Source organism: Durio zibethinus, chromosome 11 (genome assembly GCF_047325235.1).
Source record: "Durio zibethinus cultivar Kanyao isolate XHJ-2024 chromosome 11, ASM4732523v1, whole genome shotgun sequence".
NCBI classification, from domain to species: Eukaryota; Viridiplantae; Streptophyta; class Magnoliopsida; order Malvales; family Malvaceae; genus Durio; species Durio zibethinus.
The window spans coordinates 24634255-24645430 of record NC_143172.1 but is presented as its reverse complement, the minus strand read 5'-3'; the positions used below and the strand labels follow the sequence as shown (position 1 = coordinate 24645430).

The window sequence follows — 11176 nt, the reverse complement described above, 5'->3', positions numbered from 1 at the left end:
GGAAATGTGTTCTTGAATTCTTGCATGTATGTAGTTAGAAACATTGATTTTAATGATCCATAAATAACCTTATCTAGTCAAGGAAACAAGTAACCACATATCGTTTATGTACAATCTTCATTGGATCTTTGGTACCAATACATGTATTTCCTCAACGCAACAAATTGATCATTGTATGAAGCATAATTTTTGCCAGAATTCTTATCAAACAATACAATACCTCATAGATTCATAATGGAAACTTTCATTTACTCGAAATAATTTAAATAATAGAGGACAAAGAAGATAAAGTTTGATAACTATCACATAGTTAAATGAAACAAAGCAAAACAAAGTTTGATCACTATCTAAAGACAAGTTTACCATCTATAAGGTATCAAACTGGATCACAGATTTACAGGGACAAAGATGAAACAAAGCGAAACAATCTTTAGGTCCAATATACAGGGCAAAAGCACAAGGATAACTCTTAATTACACAAACTTTATCATATTTTGTTACTACAAATTCTCCAGAAGTTTGTTATTCCATATCGGCCTTCAATAACTCAGTGTATGTTAGAACCTCGTATCCAGATGAGAGATGACAGTTTCGAAAGCACTGACTAAAGCCTTCACCTTACTTGAATTGGTCCTGACAAGCTGACTTGCAGTCTGTTCAATCATATTGTTGTATAAAATTCCTGAATCTTTCTTTTCTTCAACATCATTATGTCTCAAAGAAATTCTTTCAGATTGGACTTCAGTGGCATTATCCTGGGAAACATTGGCTGCTGTTCCTCTGGAATTGTTTTCGCTAGTGCCACCTTCACTATTTCGGATATAACTAGTTTTATTGTCATCCAGCACTCTTCGCCTGAACTTAAGTTTCCTAGGAGTACAGTCCTCACCTTTACCATTTTGATCATCAGAATTTCTGTTGTCTACAAGAACTCTTCGCCTGAACTTAAGTTTCCTTGGAGTACAGTCCTCACCTTTACCATTTTGATCATCAGAATTTCTGTTGTCAACAAGAACTCTTCGCCTGAACTTAAGTTTCCTTGGAGTATAGTCCTCACCTTTACCATTTTGATCATCAGCGTTTCTGTTGTCAACAAGAACCCTTTGCCTGAACTTAAGTTTCCTTGGAGTACAGTCATCACCTTTACCATTTTGATCATCAGCATTTCTGTTGTCAACGAGAACCCTCTGCCAGAACTTGAGTCTCCTTGGAGTAAACTCCTCACCTCTACCATTTTGGTTATCACCATTTCTGTCATCAACAAGTACTCTTCGCCTGAACTTGAGTCTCCTTGGAGTGCAGTCCTTAACTTTGCCGTTTCTGTTATCATCATTTCTGTTGTCAGTGAGCACTCTTTGCTCGATTGCAAGTTTCCTTGGAGTGCAATCCTCAGGCAGAACTTCAATCATCTTTCCTCTCTGAAAATTCAACTTTTCACCTTGCAAATGTTTATCTTTTGAAGTAATTATCAAAGCCGTTTTAGGTCTACCCTTGCACGTCATTTTTGAGGTACTTTTTTGGTTTTGTGCAGCCGCTTTATCATGTTCAGACGAGCCATCACCATGGGAAGACTTGGATGATGCCAATAATGACAAGGATGTTAAAGATGGTTGAGTGACATTCAATCCTTTTGGAGTGGATCTCAAGCTTTTCTTACAAGGCATTGAGGATAAGGAAGGAGGCAATTCACAGGCATGAATTCCCTTTGGCCTGTATATCATGTTCTTCTTTCCATATGCCCAAGGTGATTGGCCTTCAGGAATTCTGTTTCGATTGTGTTTCATGCTCTTGTCCTCAGAGGATGAAGATGGCATTACAGACAAAACACTACTTTGAATAGATTCTGCAGGCTTGTTCTCAGGATTTGACTCAATTAGGTACAAAGTCTTCTCAGGAATATTTGAAAACTTGGCTTGCTCAGAGTTAGGTTTCTTAACATTCTCTTGGTCCATCAAATGAGAAACTCCCTTTAGGTTATCAGACCCTTTGGCATTCTTACAGCACAACTTCTCAGGCTTAATTTGCTTTGCATTCTCCTGCTTCTGGGAATGATAAACTCCTCTCAACTTCTCTTTTTTGGCCTTCATGCTTGAAAAACTGGTATTGGGTTCTTCAGGAGACAAAGAAATAGTTGGTGGCATCACATTTTTCTTATCACCAATATCAGTGGACCTCATGCCTTTGCTTATTGTCATTTCACCTTTATTTCTTCCACTAGAAACTCCTTGTGAAGTCATCAACAAAATATGTGTTTCCTTCCTTTTCCAGCCTTCAAAGTTCTGTTTGCTACTTGAACATGCCTGCCTTAGGAGAGACGATGCCTTTGATTGAGGCTTCAGCTTTAAACCTTTTGCATGTGCAATGGTAAAATCAGTTTCCTTGAGAGGTAATAACATTTGTTTTGGTGAGACAAATTCTTTATCAGTCCATGAAGATGCTTCACTTTCAATGCAATCAGGAGCAAAAGGTTTCTGGCTTTTGGAATCAGGAGAAGGCTTCACGCTAACTTCCGGATTTTTCTCTCCTCTTGATAATTTAGTTTCAGTTTGTTCTTCATCTTGGGATTCATCTTCCACTGCCATAGTTTTGATGTCAACTAGATCTTCAGGAGAGGGCTTAAGACTGACAACAGGATAGTCTGGTTTCTGCAGTTTAGTATCATCAGAAGGCTGGACACTAATTTTGTATTTCTTTGCACTGGTTAAATTTGCTTCAACGTTTTCCACATGGTGTTCTCCTTGTGCTGGTGCAATCTTGATGACAACAGGATCATTGGGTTCCTGAATTTTGAAATCAGGAGAAACCTTGAGACTAATTTCTGATTTCTTCCTTCTCTCCCCTAACTTACTTTCAGTTCTTTCCAGAGTTCGACCTGCACCTTGTTTTGTTATAACTATTTTAGGCATTGGACTCCTTGGGCACTTTGACTCTGTTTCAAGTGTAAAACTTGTTCCATATTTGCAAATATCATGGCAAGAACCCTGTGGACTTCTGAGATAACGTGAAAAAACTGTTAGTCCACCATTTGGCATGAACAACTTCCCGGTAGAGTGCCTCCTCATGTTAACACTTTCAAGTTTATTTATCCTTGGGATAGCTGGGACATCAATTATTGCTTCTGCCATCATTATGACTTGCAAGTCTGCAGCAGATCGAAAAGTTTTCATGTTAGAAGCACTTAAATTGCCATATATGCAGACACGGACAAGGCTTGAAGCAAGGTGTGAAACAGTAGTCTGATACAAGTTGAATGAAATTATTAACTTGAGCAGCTCAAAGTAGAAGAGGTTTTTCGCAAGCAAAGAGAAATAAAATTAAAAAACTAAACGACTTGAGCTAAAAAGTCTTCAGGGATCTTATGGTACAAATAATATCTAAAGAAGTTATGCAAAGCAACCTCACAAAGGAAAGTATGAACAAAACCATTCTCCCCTAAATTATAAGAGTTCATTCAGCTTTTCAAAGTGCTTAGGTAAATAATTTGTTTCCTCAAAACCTGCTGAATTCAAGCCTTTTTAACAATAATTAGGCCAACTTTTGTTTCCATTGTTCTTGATACAGCTAAAGAGCCTACAAACTGAAAGAATAAAGGTCATCCTTCGTGCCATGGTAACATCTATGCCCTCTCATAACGTGTAAAACAATGATTATTAGAAAATAATTCACGGTAAGGTACTAAGGTCAGCCTATTCAACCAAATTATTGTTACAATATCATTTTCCAGGACAAAAAAGGTTCTTTTGTAAACATTAAGCATAACCACACAGAAGCCAAGAAGAAATTTCATGCAATCCTATAAATGTCTTTTGATCTCAATTTGGGTGATAGCTGCAAATTTCAATAACAGCTACTGCATTTTAAGTTGCATTTCAATTGCTCCATAAAACAAACCAGGGAATTCCATGTCTTAGGGAGGCAATGACTAATAATCTATAGGAAAAAAAAAAATCCAATGTCTCCAATCATTTTTGTCAACAGAATTATCAAAGAATTGACAGAAAAAAATAACAACTTGTCATCTAAATGCAATTGTTTAGAAGCATTGCAAAGAACCTAAAAAGAATTACAAGCATTTTGGCAATTCCCCCCATTGATGAAAACTATCTGTTTAAAATGAAATAAAAACCATTTTAAAAACACAAAGATTCTCACCAACCAACACATTCATGAAGAAAACAAAGAGCAACCCATTTGTAATTGACATATTAAAAGCTCAAATTCATATTCAGAACAGAGACCAACCATTTGCAACCCTCACAGATTAAGAAACCCAAAAAAAAAAAAAAAAGACCAACCCTAAGCATGGCCAAAAAAAAAACTGAGAAAAAGGTTAATGTGCAGAAGACCAAACCTTTGTGTTTTTGCAACTTCGAAAGGATGGAAATGTGCTTTGCCAAAGCAAACATAAGCAACCAAAGGAAAAAGAAAGAAGAAAGCAACTGCTATCATTTCTGTTTTCCTATTTTTGACAAATGCAAACGCGTTTGTTGAAACCTTAAAACTTAACATAGGTGATTCTTTTAGATATGGACTTTGCATGGTTTTTTTGCAACAAAGGAATATTCCAGAGAGAAAAAGTAGGGGATCCCACCATGAAAAATGATCTTTGTAACTTTGTTAAGAGGAGAGATTGAATAAATATATTTTGTTGCTTTCTGGCTATTGAATAAAGATATTTTCTTCTTTTTTTTTTTTGGTCTCATTTTAACATTTTTTTAATTTTCGAAATAGTTTATTAATATAATGAAAAAGTAAAAATATATAAAATATAATCAATAAAAAATAATTAAGTAATTAAATTATAATATCTATTATAAAATAGTTACTTTATAAACAAATAAAACCATGCATTTTGTTGCAAAACAATGTATTAAAAGAAAAAGAAAAAAAAAAAAAAAAAAAAAAAAGACCTACCATCTAATTTGTTTGAAGTAAGGCAAACACCAATTATTTGATGCTAATAAGTACTGAGTTAAAATGTTGAAGTTCCCCTGTGAAAATGAATTAAATAAATTCAACTAGCAAAATAGGGGTTATGAAGGATTTGTCAAATTAATTAGGTTTCTTCTTTCTTAAGATTTAAAAGAAAATAAGCCACCAATATTGCCTTGAAAAATAAAATTTTTTCTTTAAAATCAAAATAAGCTGAACTTCAGTCAATCTAAAGAAGATTGTAAATGTTAAAATCTAAATTTCATTTTTGTTGGATGTCGCAAGTGATTATACGAAGCAACTAATCTAAACTAAAGCTATCCAAGACTTTTATGATTGTAATGTGCAAAATGCTTGATAACCTCTTTTAAGTAGAGTTGACATCGAATCGAGTTTAGGATGAGTTTTGTTCGTTTCGAATTCGATCCGATTTTATGTATTATCAAATTCGAACTCGATTCAATTCGATTTTTTTTTTTTTTATATCGAACCCGACCCCGACCCGATATTATATAATCGTACCCGACTTTCGATCCGACTCGAAATTAATAAAATATTATTTTTAAAATATAAATATTTAAAAATATCATTATATAAATATATATAATTTAATAATTAATTAAAAAATATTTTTTATATAATATCGGGTCGGATTTGTCAAAAATCCGAACTCAACCCAAACTCAATTACTTTATAATCTTATTTGACTCGACTCGAAACTTGAATTTTAAAAAAAAAAAAATCGACCCATAAAATCATGTTGGATCGAAATCCATTAATGACGGGTTAAATTATCGACCCTAATTTTTAGAGACTTTTCCCGGTTCCTTCCGGCCTTAACATGAAAGTGTAGCAAGCATGAGTAAGGCAGAGGAGGAAGGGACGAAAAAGCAGGTTTGGGTGATTTCATTCAATTGCAATAATGGCATCACACAACCAATTACTATCTTAATCAACTCTTCACTAAAGGGAGTTATAGATTAAGGAGAAAGATGGTTGTGCTAATTGTTTACAAAATAAGGATTAGGGTTCCCAAACTAGCAATCTATACCATGGTAAAGATCCTACATATTTTGTCAAAACACTTCTTTCTTCCAATAAACTATCTATTTGTTCAATTTATTTTTATTTTTTGCAAAATTCATTTGCTGGGCTTTGTATCAGAACTAACTTCTTTTCTCAAACAAGAAAAATCGTAACTTAAAACTAAAAAAAAAAAAAAGAAAGTTATCGATATTAAAATTTGAAGTTCATATCTCCATATCTGTTGAATGTTATATCTTAAAGGTTACTTGGTTATCCTTTAAACTTAAGACTCAGGTCCAAAAATCTCTATCCTCCTTAATAACTGGTTCACTAATGTCATTGGCATTTATGGGAATTTTCAACCATCGCTAATGACTCCTCATGGGGATTATAATTTGGTGTGTGACCATTTCATTTGCAGTGTTAATGATTCTCTCTCAAGTGAGAACTGAGACTGGAAAAAGGGAATTGGATACCTCAACAAGCTGCCTTCTCAAAAATTTTTGAATTTCTTTCCTGGCTTTGTTTGGCCACCATCTCATCATTCATGGTTTTATATTCAATTGGAATATATAAGTACTGGTTAAAATAAAGTATCATAACACATCTCTTTCAAGCTGGTAAAGCTAAACCAACTATCAAAGGCACCACAATGATCAATGATAGTAGAATCGGACAAGGCTAAGACTATCATCCCACATCTTTGATTTTCTATCATGGACCAACAATGCAGGAGCTGCAAATAAAGACTTGCAGCTCATCGACTCCCTGTCGGCAGCAACTGATGTTAGGCCCTGAAAACGATTGCTAGGGAAGGGTAAAGAAGTTTAAGGCAACTATCATATATATCAATAGTTCAATATTCAAATTGGACAGTAAAAATTTACATGCATAACAAGGTTAATTCATAGAAAGGGAGCAAATGTTCCATTTATATACAATAGATTTTTAACATCTTTAGCAGGAGAAGAGTGGATTCTATTGATTCTTTGGAGGATCTTTATTGCCGCTGCACTTCATGGATCATGCTGGCAGGTACTTGACCATCCACACATCCATTGCACTAAGAAAGATGCCAAAATGAACTCAACTGATCTGAAAGATAAATTTTCATGACAGAGTTTGAAATACATGGTTCATGGCATCTAACATGGAGAAGTTGTCGAATTGCATGATGGATTCATATGGAGCAATCCCATGCTACAAGATTTTATGGCATAAGAAGGGAATATCATGGGCAGTTTAACTGATGATTTCCCTAACCAGCCAATCTACACTGGGAAAGGCAGAGTATAAAACAAGAAAAGAAGGGACAGCAAATACAAAGGTGATAAGAATGTAAAGGGCCAAAATGGCTGCACTGGCAGGTATGGCATATAAGACCATCAGCAGAAATATGACAATCAAAGGGAACTTAGCTGTTAAGTGCAAAAAGAAAACCAAGGACTTATGGAGTGATGATCGGAGTCTTTCAACGCTGAAATAGTTAGTGATCAGGCGGCCTTCACTAGAGCTGGAGTCTGAATGTTCTGAATGATGAGTAGCACTCGAAGCTCGCCTGTTGTTCACACGTCTAAGCTGATTTCCCCGATCTATTGCTCTATTTGTAGAACAGGCAGGTGAATGAGCCCCATGAAAGGAAGAATGAGACTTTGACCTATCACCATTCCTGCTCTCAACCATCCAGAGGAGAAAGTAGTTCTTGCTGGGAAACTTGACATTCCCCTTGTAGACTAGCCTCAAAGAGAATAGATTACACCATGGGCAAGAGACAAAGAATGGAAGATGGATTGGTAATGTAGGGAATTTCACAAAAGCCCGTTGCAGCCCTAAGACGCAATTTTTACATAAAGTATGGCCACACCATAAAACATAGGGTACATTCTCTACAATATTGAAGGATTCCCAGCATATGGGGCATTCCAATCTTTCCTCTCCACAGTTGTTCAAAGAAGTATCATCATCTGAACATTCTGAAGAAACCTGACTTGGTTTCAACGAATCAGTCTTCAACCCTCTGGCTCCAGTAAAGATCTTTGAAGCAAAGTTCCACATGGCGAATGTGAGATTAGTGGCTTTACAGAAGATACTTGTTCAAGTGAACTTGGCCAAGGATTTTAAACCTGAAATATTGACCATAAAAATGGCAAAAAGCAGCAATTGCCCGTTACTGCTGAATCTAAGTTCAAATTCCCTAAAATCAGATAATTAATCTATGTTGTAATGGCAGAGAATTCTGTGCATATTGAACTCTAGCAATGGTGAAAAGCAATGGCATTTTGAATTACTTGAAATGGGACATTTCTCCAATTGTCCCCTAAAACAACTGCATAAACAGTAAAACCCACCAAGATAACTGGATTTTATTCATCATCATGCAAAATTGGAGCCATTATTTCCATTCTTCCCCAAATTTTATTTACATTATCAACATCCATTTTCTCTAAATCCATGGATTTTTCTTCTTTTAAAAAATTACTAAAACTACAAGAATCAATTTCAGTCCAATTACTTGATCAAAACCCACCAAGTTTCTTCCTTTCCTCACTCTTTCTTAGATTAACTTTTTGAAGAAACAAATCAATACCCATAAAAAAAGAATTAACAAAACACTAGGAAAAAGAAGAAAACAGAAGAATTAAACTTACCAGAAAAGAAAAAAAAAATTTATTTCCTTTTGCCTTTGGGATTTGGGAGAGAGTCGGGAATGTGTTTAGAAAAGAAGCGAACAAAGGAGGATCTGACAGATGAGTGATTACATGCACTGTGTGTGTGTGTTTGTGTTTGTGTACTCTTCTGTCTCGGCTTTCTTTTGAATGACAGATGACGCAATCAAACACCGTAAACGTGTCTGAATTTTCCTCATTTATCATTTCGTTCTAGGTATTAACTATCCATAAAAAAGAATAGATAAAAAAAAGGGTTGGTACTTGGCATGGAATGCCATTAACGTCAGGATCTTCATTCAATAGTATCTTATCTATGGGCCATCGTCTTCAATCTTAATCCAAACCTCAATGATGAATGACCCATATGATGCATTAATAATACGACATTATAATTGGGCGTGCCGATCACGTGGATGAAAATATATATATATATTTTTTGAAAAAAAAAATGTTGGGTAATTTCTTTGTGGATAGTTATTTTTTCAAAAATAAAAGTATATGTATTCAAAATTTTATATTATTTTTTATAAAATACCCTTAACTGAAGTTTTAGCACTTGACTCGTACAAATGCATTAAATGATTCTACATCAGTTATTACTACAAAATCATCATAAACATCCATACCATATTTGTCTATCATATCATTATATTTCACAATTTTGTTGATATTGGATTCAACAACCGGTGAATTTATATTTTGTAAGGGCTTTTATGCTTAACTTCTTCAGACCATTTTCAAGTTTCAAGGCCCGACTTGAAAACTAATTGGCTCAGCCCAATCCAAGTTGAGTTAAAAACAAAAAAACAAACAATTCAGGCTGGATTCAAGTCCAAACTTGAAGTGATTTTTGTTTTGGTTTCTACAACCATCTTTCTGTACTCTTAAAGTAGGGTTGATAATTTAAAAGACATAAAAATGATAAAAAAAAAATAAATATTATTATTTAAAATTTTATTAAAAATAATATATAAATTTAATAAAATTAAAAATATATTATATATTTTTATATGAATTATAATATATAATTTGCATATAAAACATATATGAATGTATGAATTATTATTATTTTATATGATATATATATATATATATAAATCGTCAAATTTACTCGTAAAAATAATTTTTGAGATAATATTTTAAGAGTAATACTTTAAATATAGTAAGCAAATGAGGGAAAGTATGTCACGTCTTTAAAATCGTTTGGAGAGGAGATTAGGTTCAAACTTTAGCCTAATCAAGATTCCTTGACAATACTATAAAAATTAAAAAAAAAAAAAAAAATAATAGTTTGACATAACTGATCAAGTGATCATAGTAATCCACAATTAATAAGATGGATAAAACACCTCTTTTGGAAGATTGATGGTGTACGCCTAACGCAAGCAGGATTAAGTTTTGCCTAGCCTTCAATTCCTATCAAGTTCTTGTGTAGCTGGCTAGGACCGGACTTGGGCAGCGGCCGAGCCAGTAATAGGTGGACGGTTTCTTGGATAAATACTGGTGGAAAATCCAATTAATGATTCCTATCTAATTGAGACTTGAGAAAGAAGACGTACGCAATTGCTAAATGCTTAAGCAGCCTTGGTGTTACTTTCATGCGTTAATCTATTTTCGCTAACAGATCACGCGACGGCTAATATTTTCGTTGTTAATTATGTACTTTTTAACACAGAAATATTGAGTTTTATATCAATTAAATGGAGATTGACAACTGTTTGAATTAAATTTCAATTCATCTTCCTCTCAAGTACATGCTTCCATTGCTATCAAGTGCGAAGAAAGCAAGATCTAATAATGGAGAGAAATTAGAAGCTGTAATATCCCATGTTTGAATGGTATACACCAACCGTAAAGTAACATACTAAATACAAAACTTACTCCTGCCTGTAAGAATACTCAAAAGATGCAGTGCACTTGAAACAATTACAGCTTGTATTTTCCATGCATGCAGACATATATATGGAACAAATACCTAAGATAGAATTTTTTTTTTTTTTTAATAATACAATCAAAGATATTTTCAGATTTTGTCCCTTTTCAATTCTAAAATTAAATTTCTGTTACTTCTAGTAAAAAAATTTTTTAAAAAAATCAGATTCGTAAGTAAGATGCATAACTCGATTCATAATTAGATCTAAATTAAAGTCAAAATTTATCTTTTAACGAATGAAATTTTTTTTTAAGAAACTGAACCTCTAAATTTGTTTCTCGAGGCAATTAAAACATGCAATAGCTAATAGATTTAAATTATTAAACATAGCTTAGACACCATTCACCTTTAACATTAAAATAATAGTATATAATGCTGCAAAGAAGTTGTTAGCAAAACTTTTCTTTTCATGAAGAAGCCATTAAGCATGGGAAAAGAAAAGCAATCTCTGTTTAACTTTATTTTAAGCTTTCCCCCAACATGATTTTGGTAGTTGAAAGATTTGGTACCTAATAATTTTCTCTTTTCTTGTAATCCTGTACCAAATTTTTGCTGGTCTCTAGGGAGATGTTTGATCACTCCACTTTTGACCACGCAAAAAAACACAAAATATATG

The 11176-nt window shown here is 33.8% G+C and overlaps 2 protein-coding genes across 2 annotated transcripts; both read right to left on the bottom strand.

Moving 5' to 3' along the window:
* Positions 1 to 224: 224 nt before the first annotated feature.
* LOC111290287 (uncharacterized) lies at positions 225 to 4700 on the bottom strand. Its single transcript, XM_089768385.1, has 2 exons — positions 4352 to 4700; positions 225 to 3142 (listed from the first exon to the last, which is right to left on the bottom strand). The coding sequence occupies exons 1-2, from the start codon at positions 4404 to 4406 to the stop codon at positions 558 to 560; spliced, it is 2640 nt and encodes an 879-aa protein (XP_089624511.1). The 5' UTR covers positions 4407 to 4700; the 3' UTR covers positions 225 to 557.
* Positions 4701 to 6800: 2100 nt separating this feature from the next.
* Positions 6801 to 8839, bottom strand: LOC111291361 (uncharacterized). The gene is made up of 2 exons (XM_022883037.2): positions 8607 to 8839; positions 6801 to 8081 (listed from the first exon to the last, which is right to left on the bottom strand). The coding sequence occupies exon 2, from the start codon at positions 8011 to 8013 to the stop codon at positions 7201 to 7203; it is 813 nt and encodes a 270-aa protein (XP_022738772.2). The 5' UTR covers positions 8014 to 8081; positions 8607 to 8839; the 3' UTR covers positions 6801 to 7200.
* Positions 8840 to 11176: the final 2337 nt, after the last annotated feature.

Excerpts from the sequence above, each read along its gene's own strand:
- LOC111290287 (XM_089768385.1), bottom strand. The coding sequence starts at position 4,406 with ATGTTTGCTTTGGCAAAGCACATTTCCATCCTTTCGAAGTTGCAAAAA. Across the intron at positions 3,143-4,351 it reads GAAGTTGCAAAAACACAAAG|ACTTGCAAGTCATAATGATG; the intron begins GTTTGGTCTTCT and ends GATCTGCTGCAG.
- LOC111291361 (XM_022883037.2), bottom strand. The coding sequence starts at position 8,013 with ATGTGGAACTTTGCTTCAAAGATCTTTACTGGAGCCAGAGGGTTGAAG.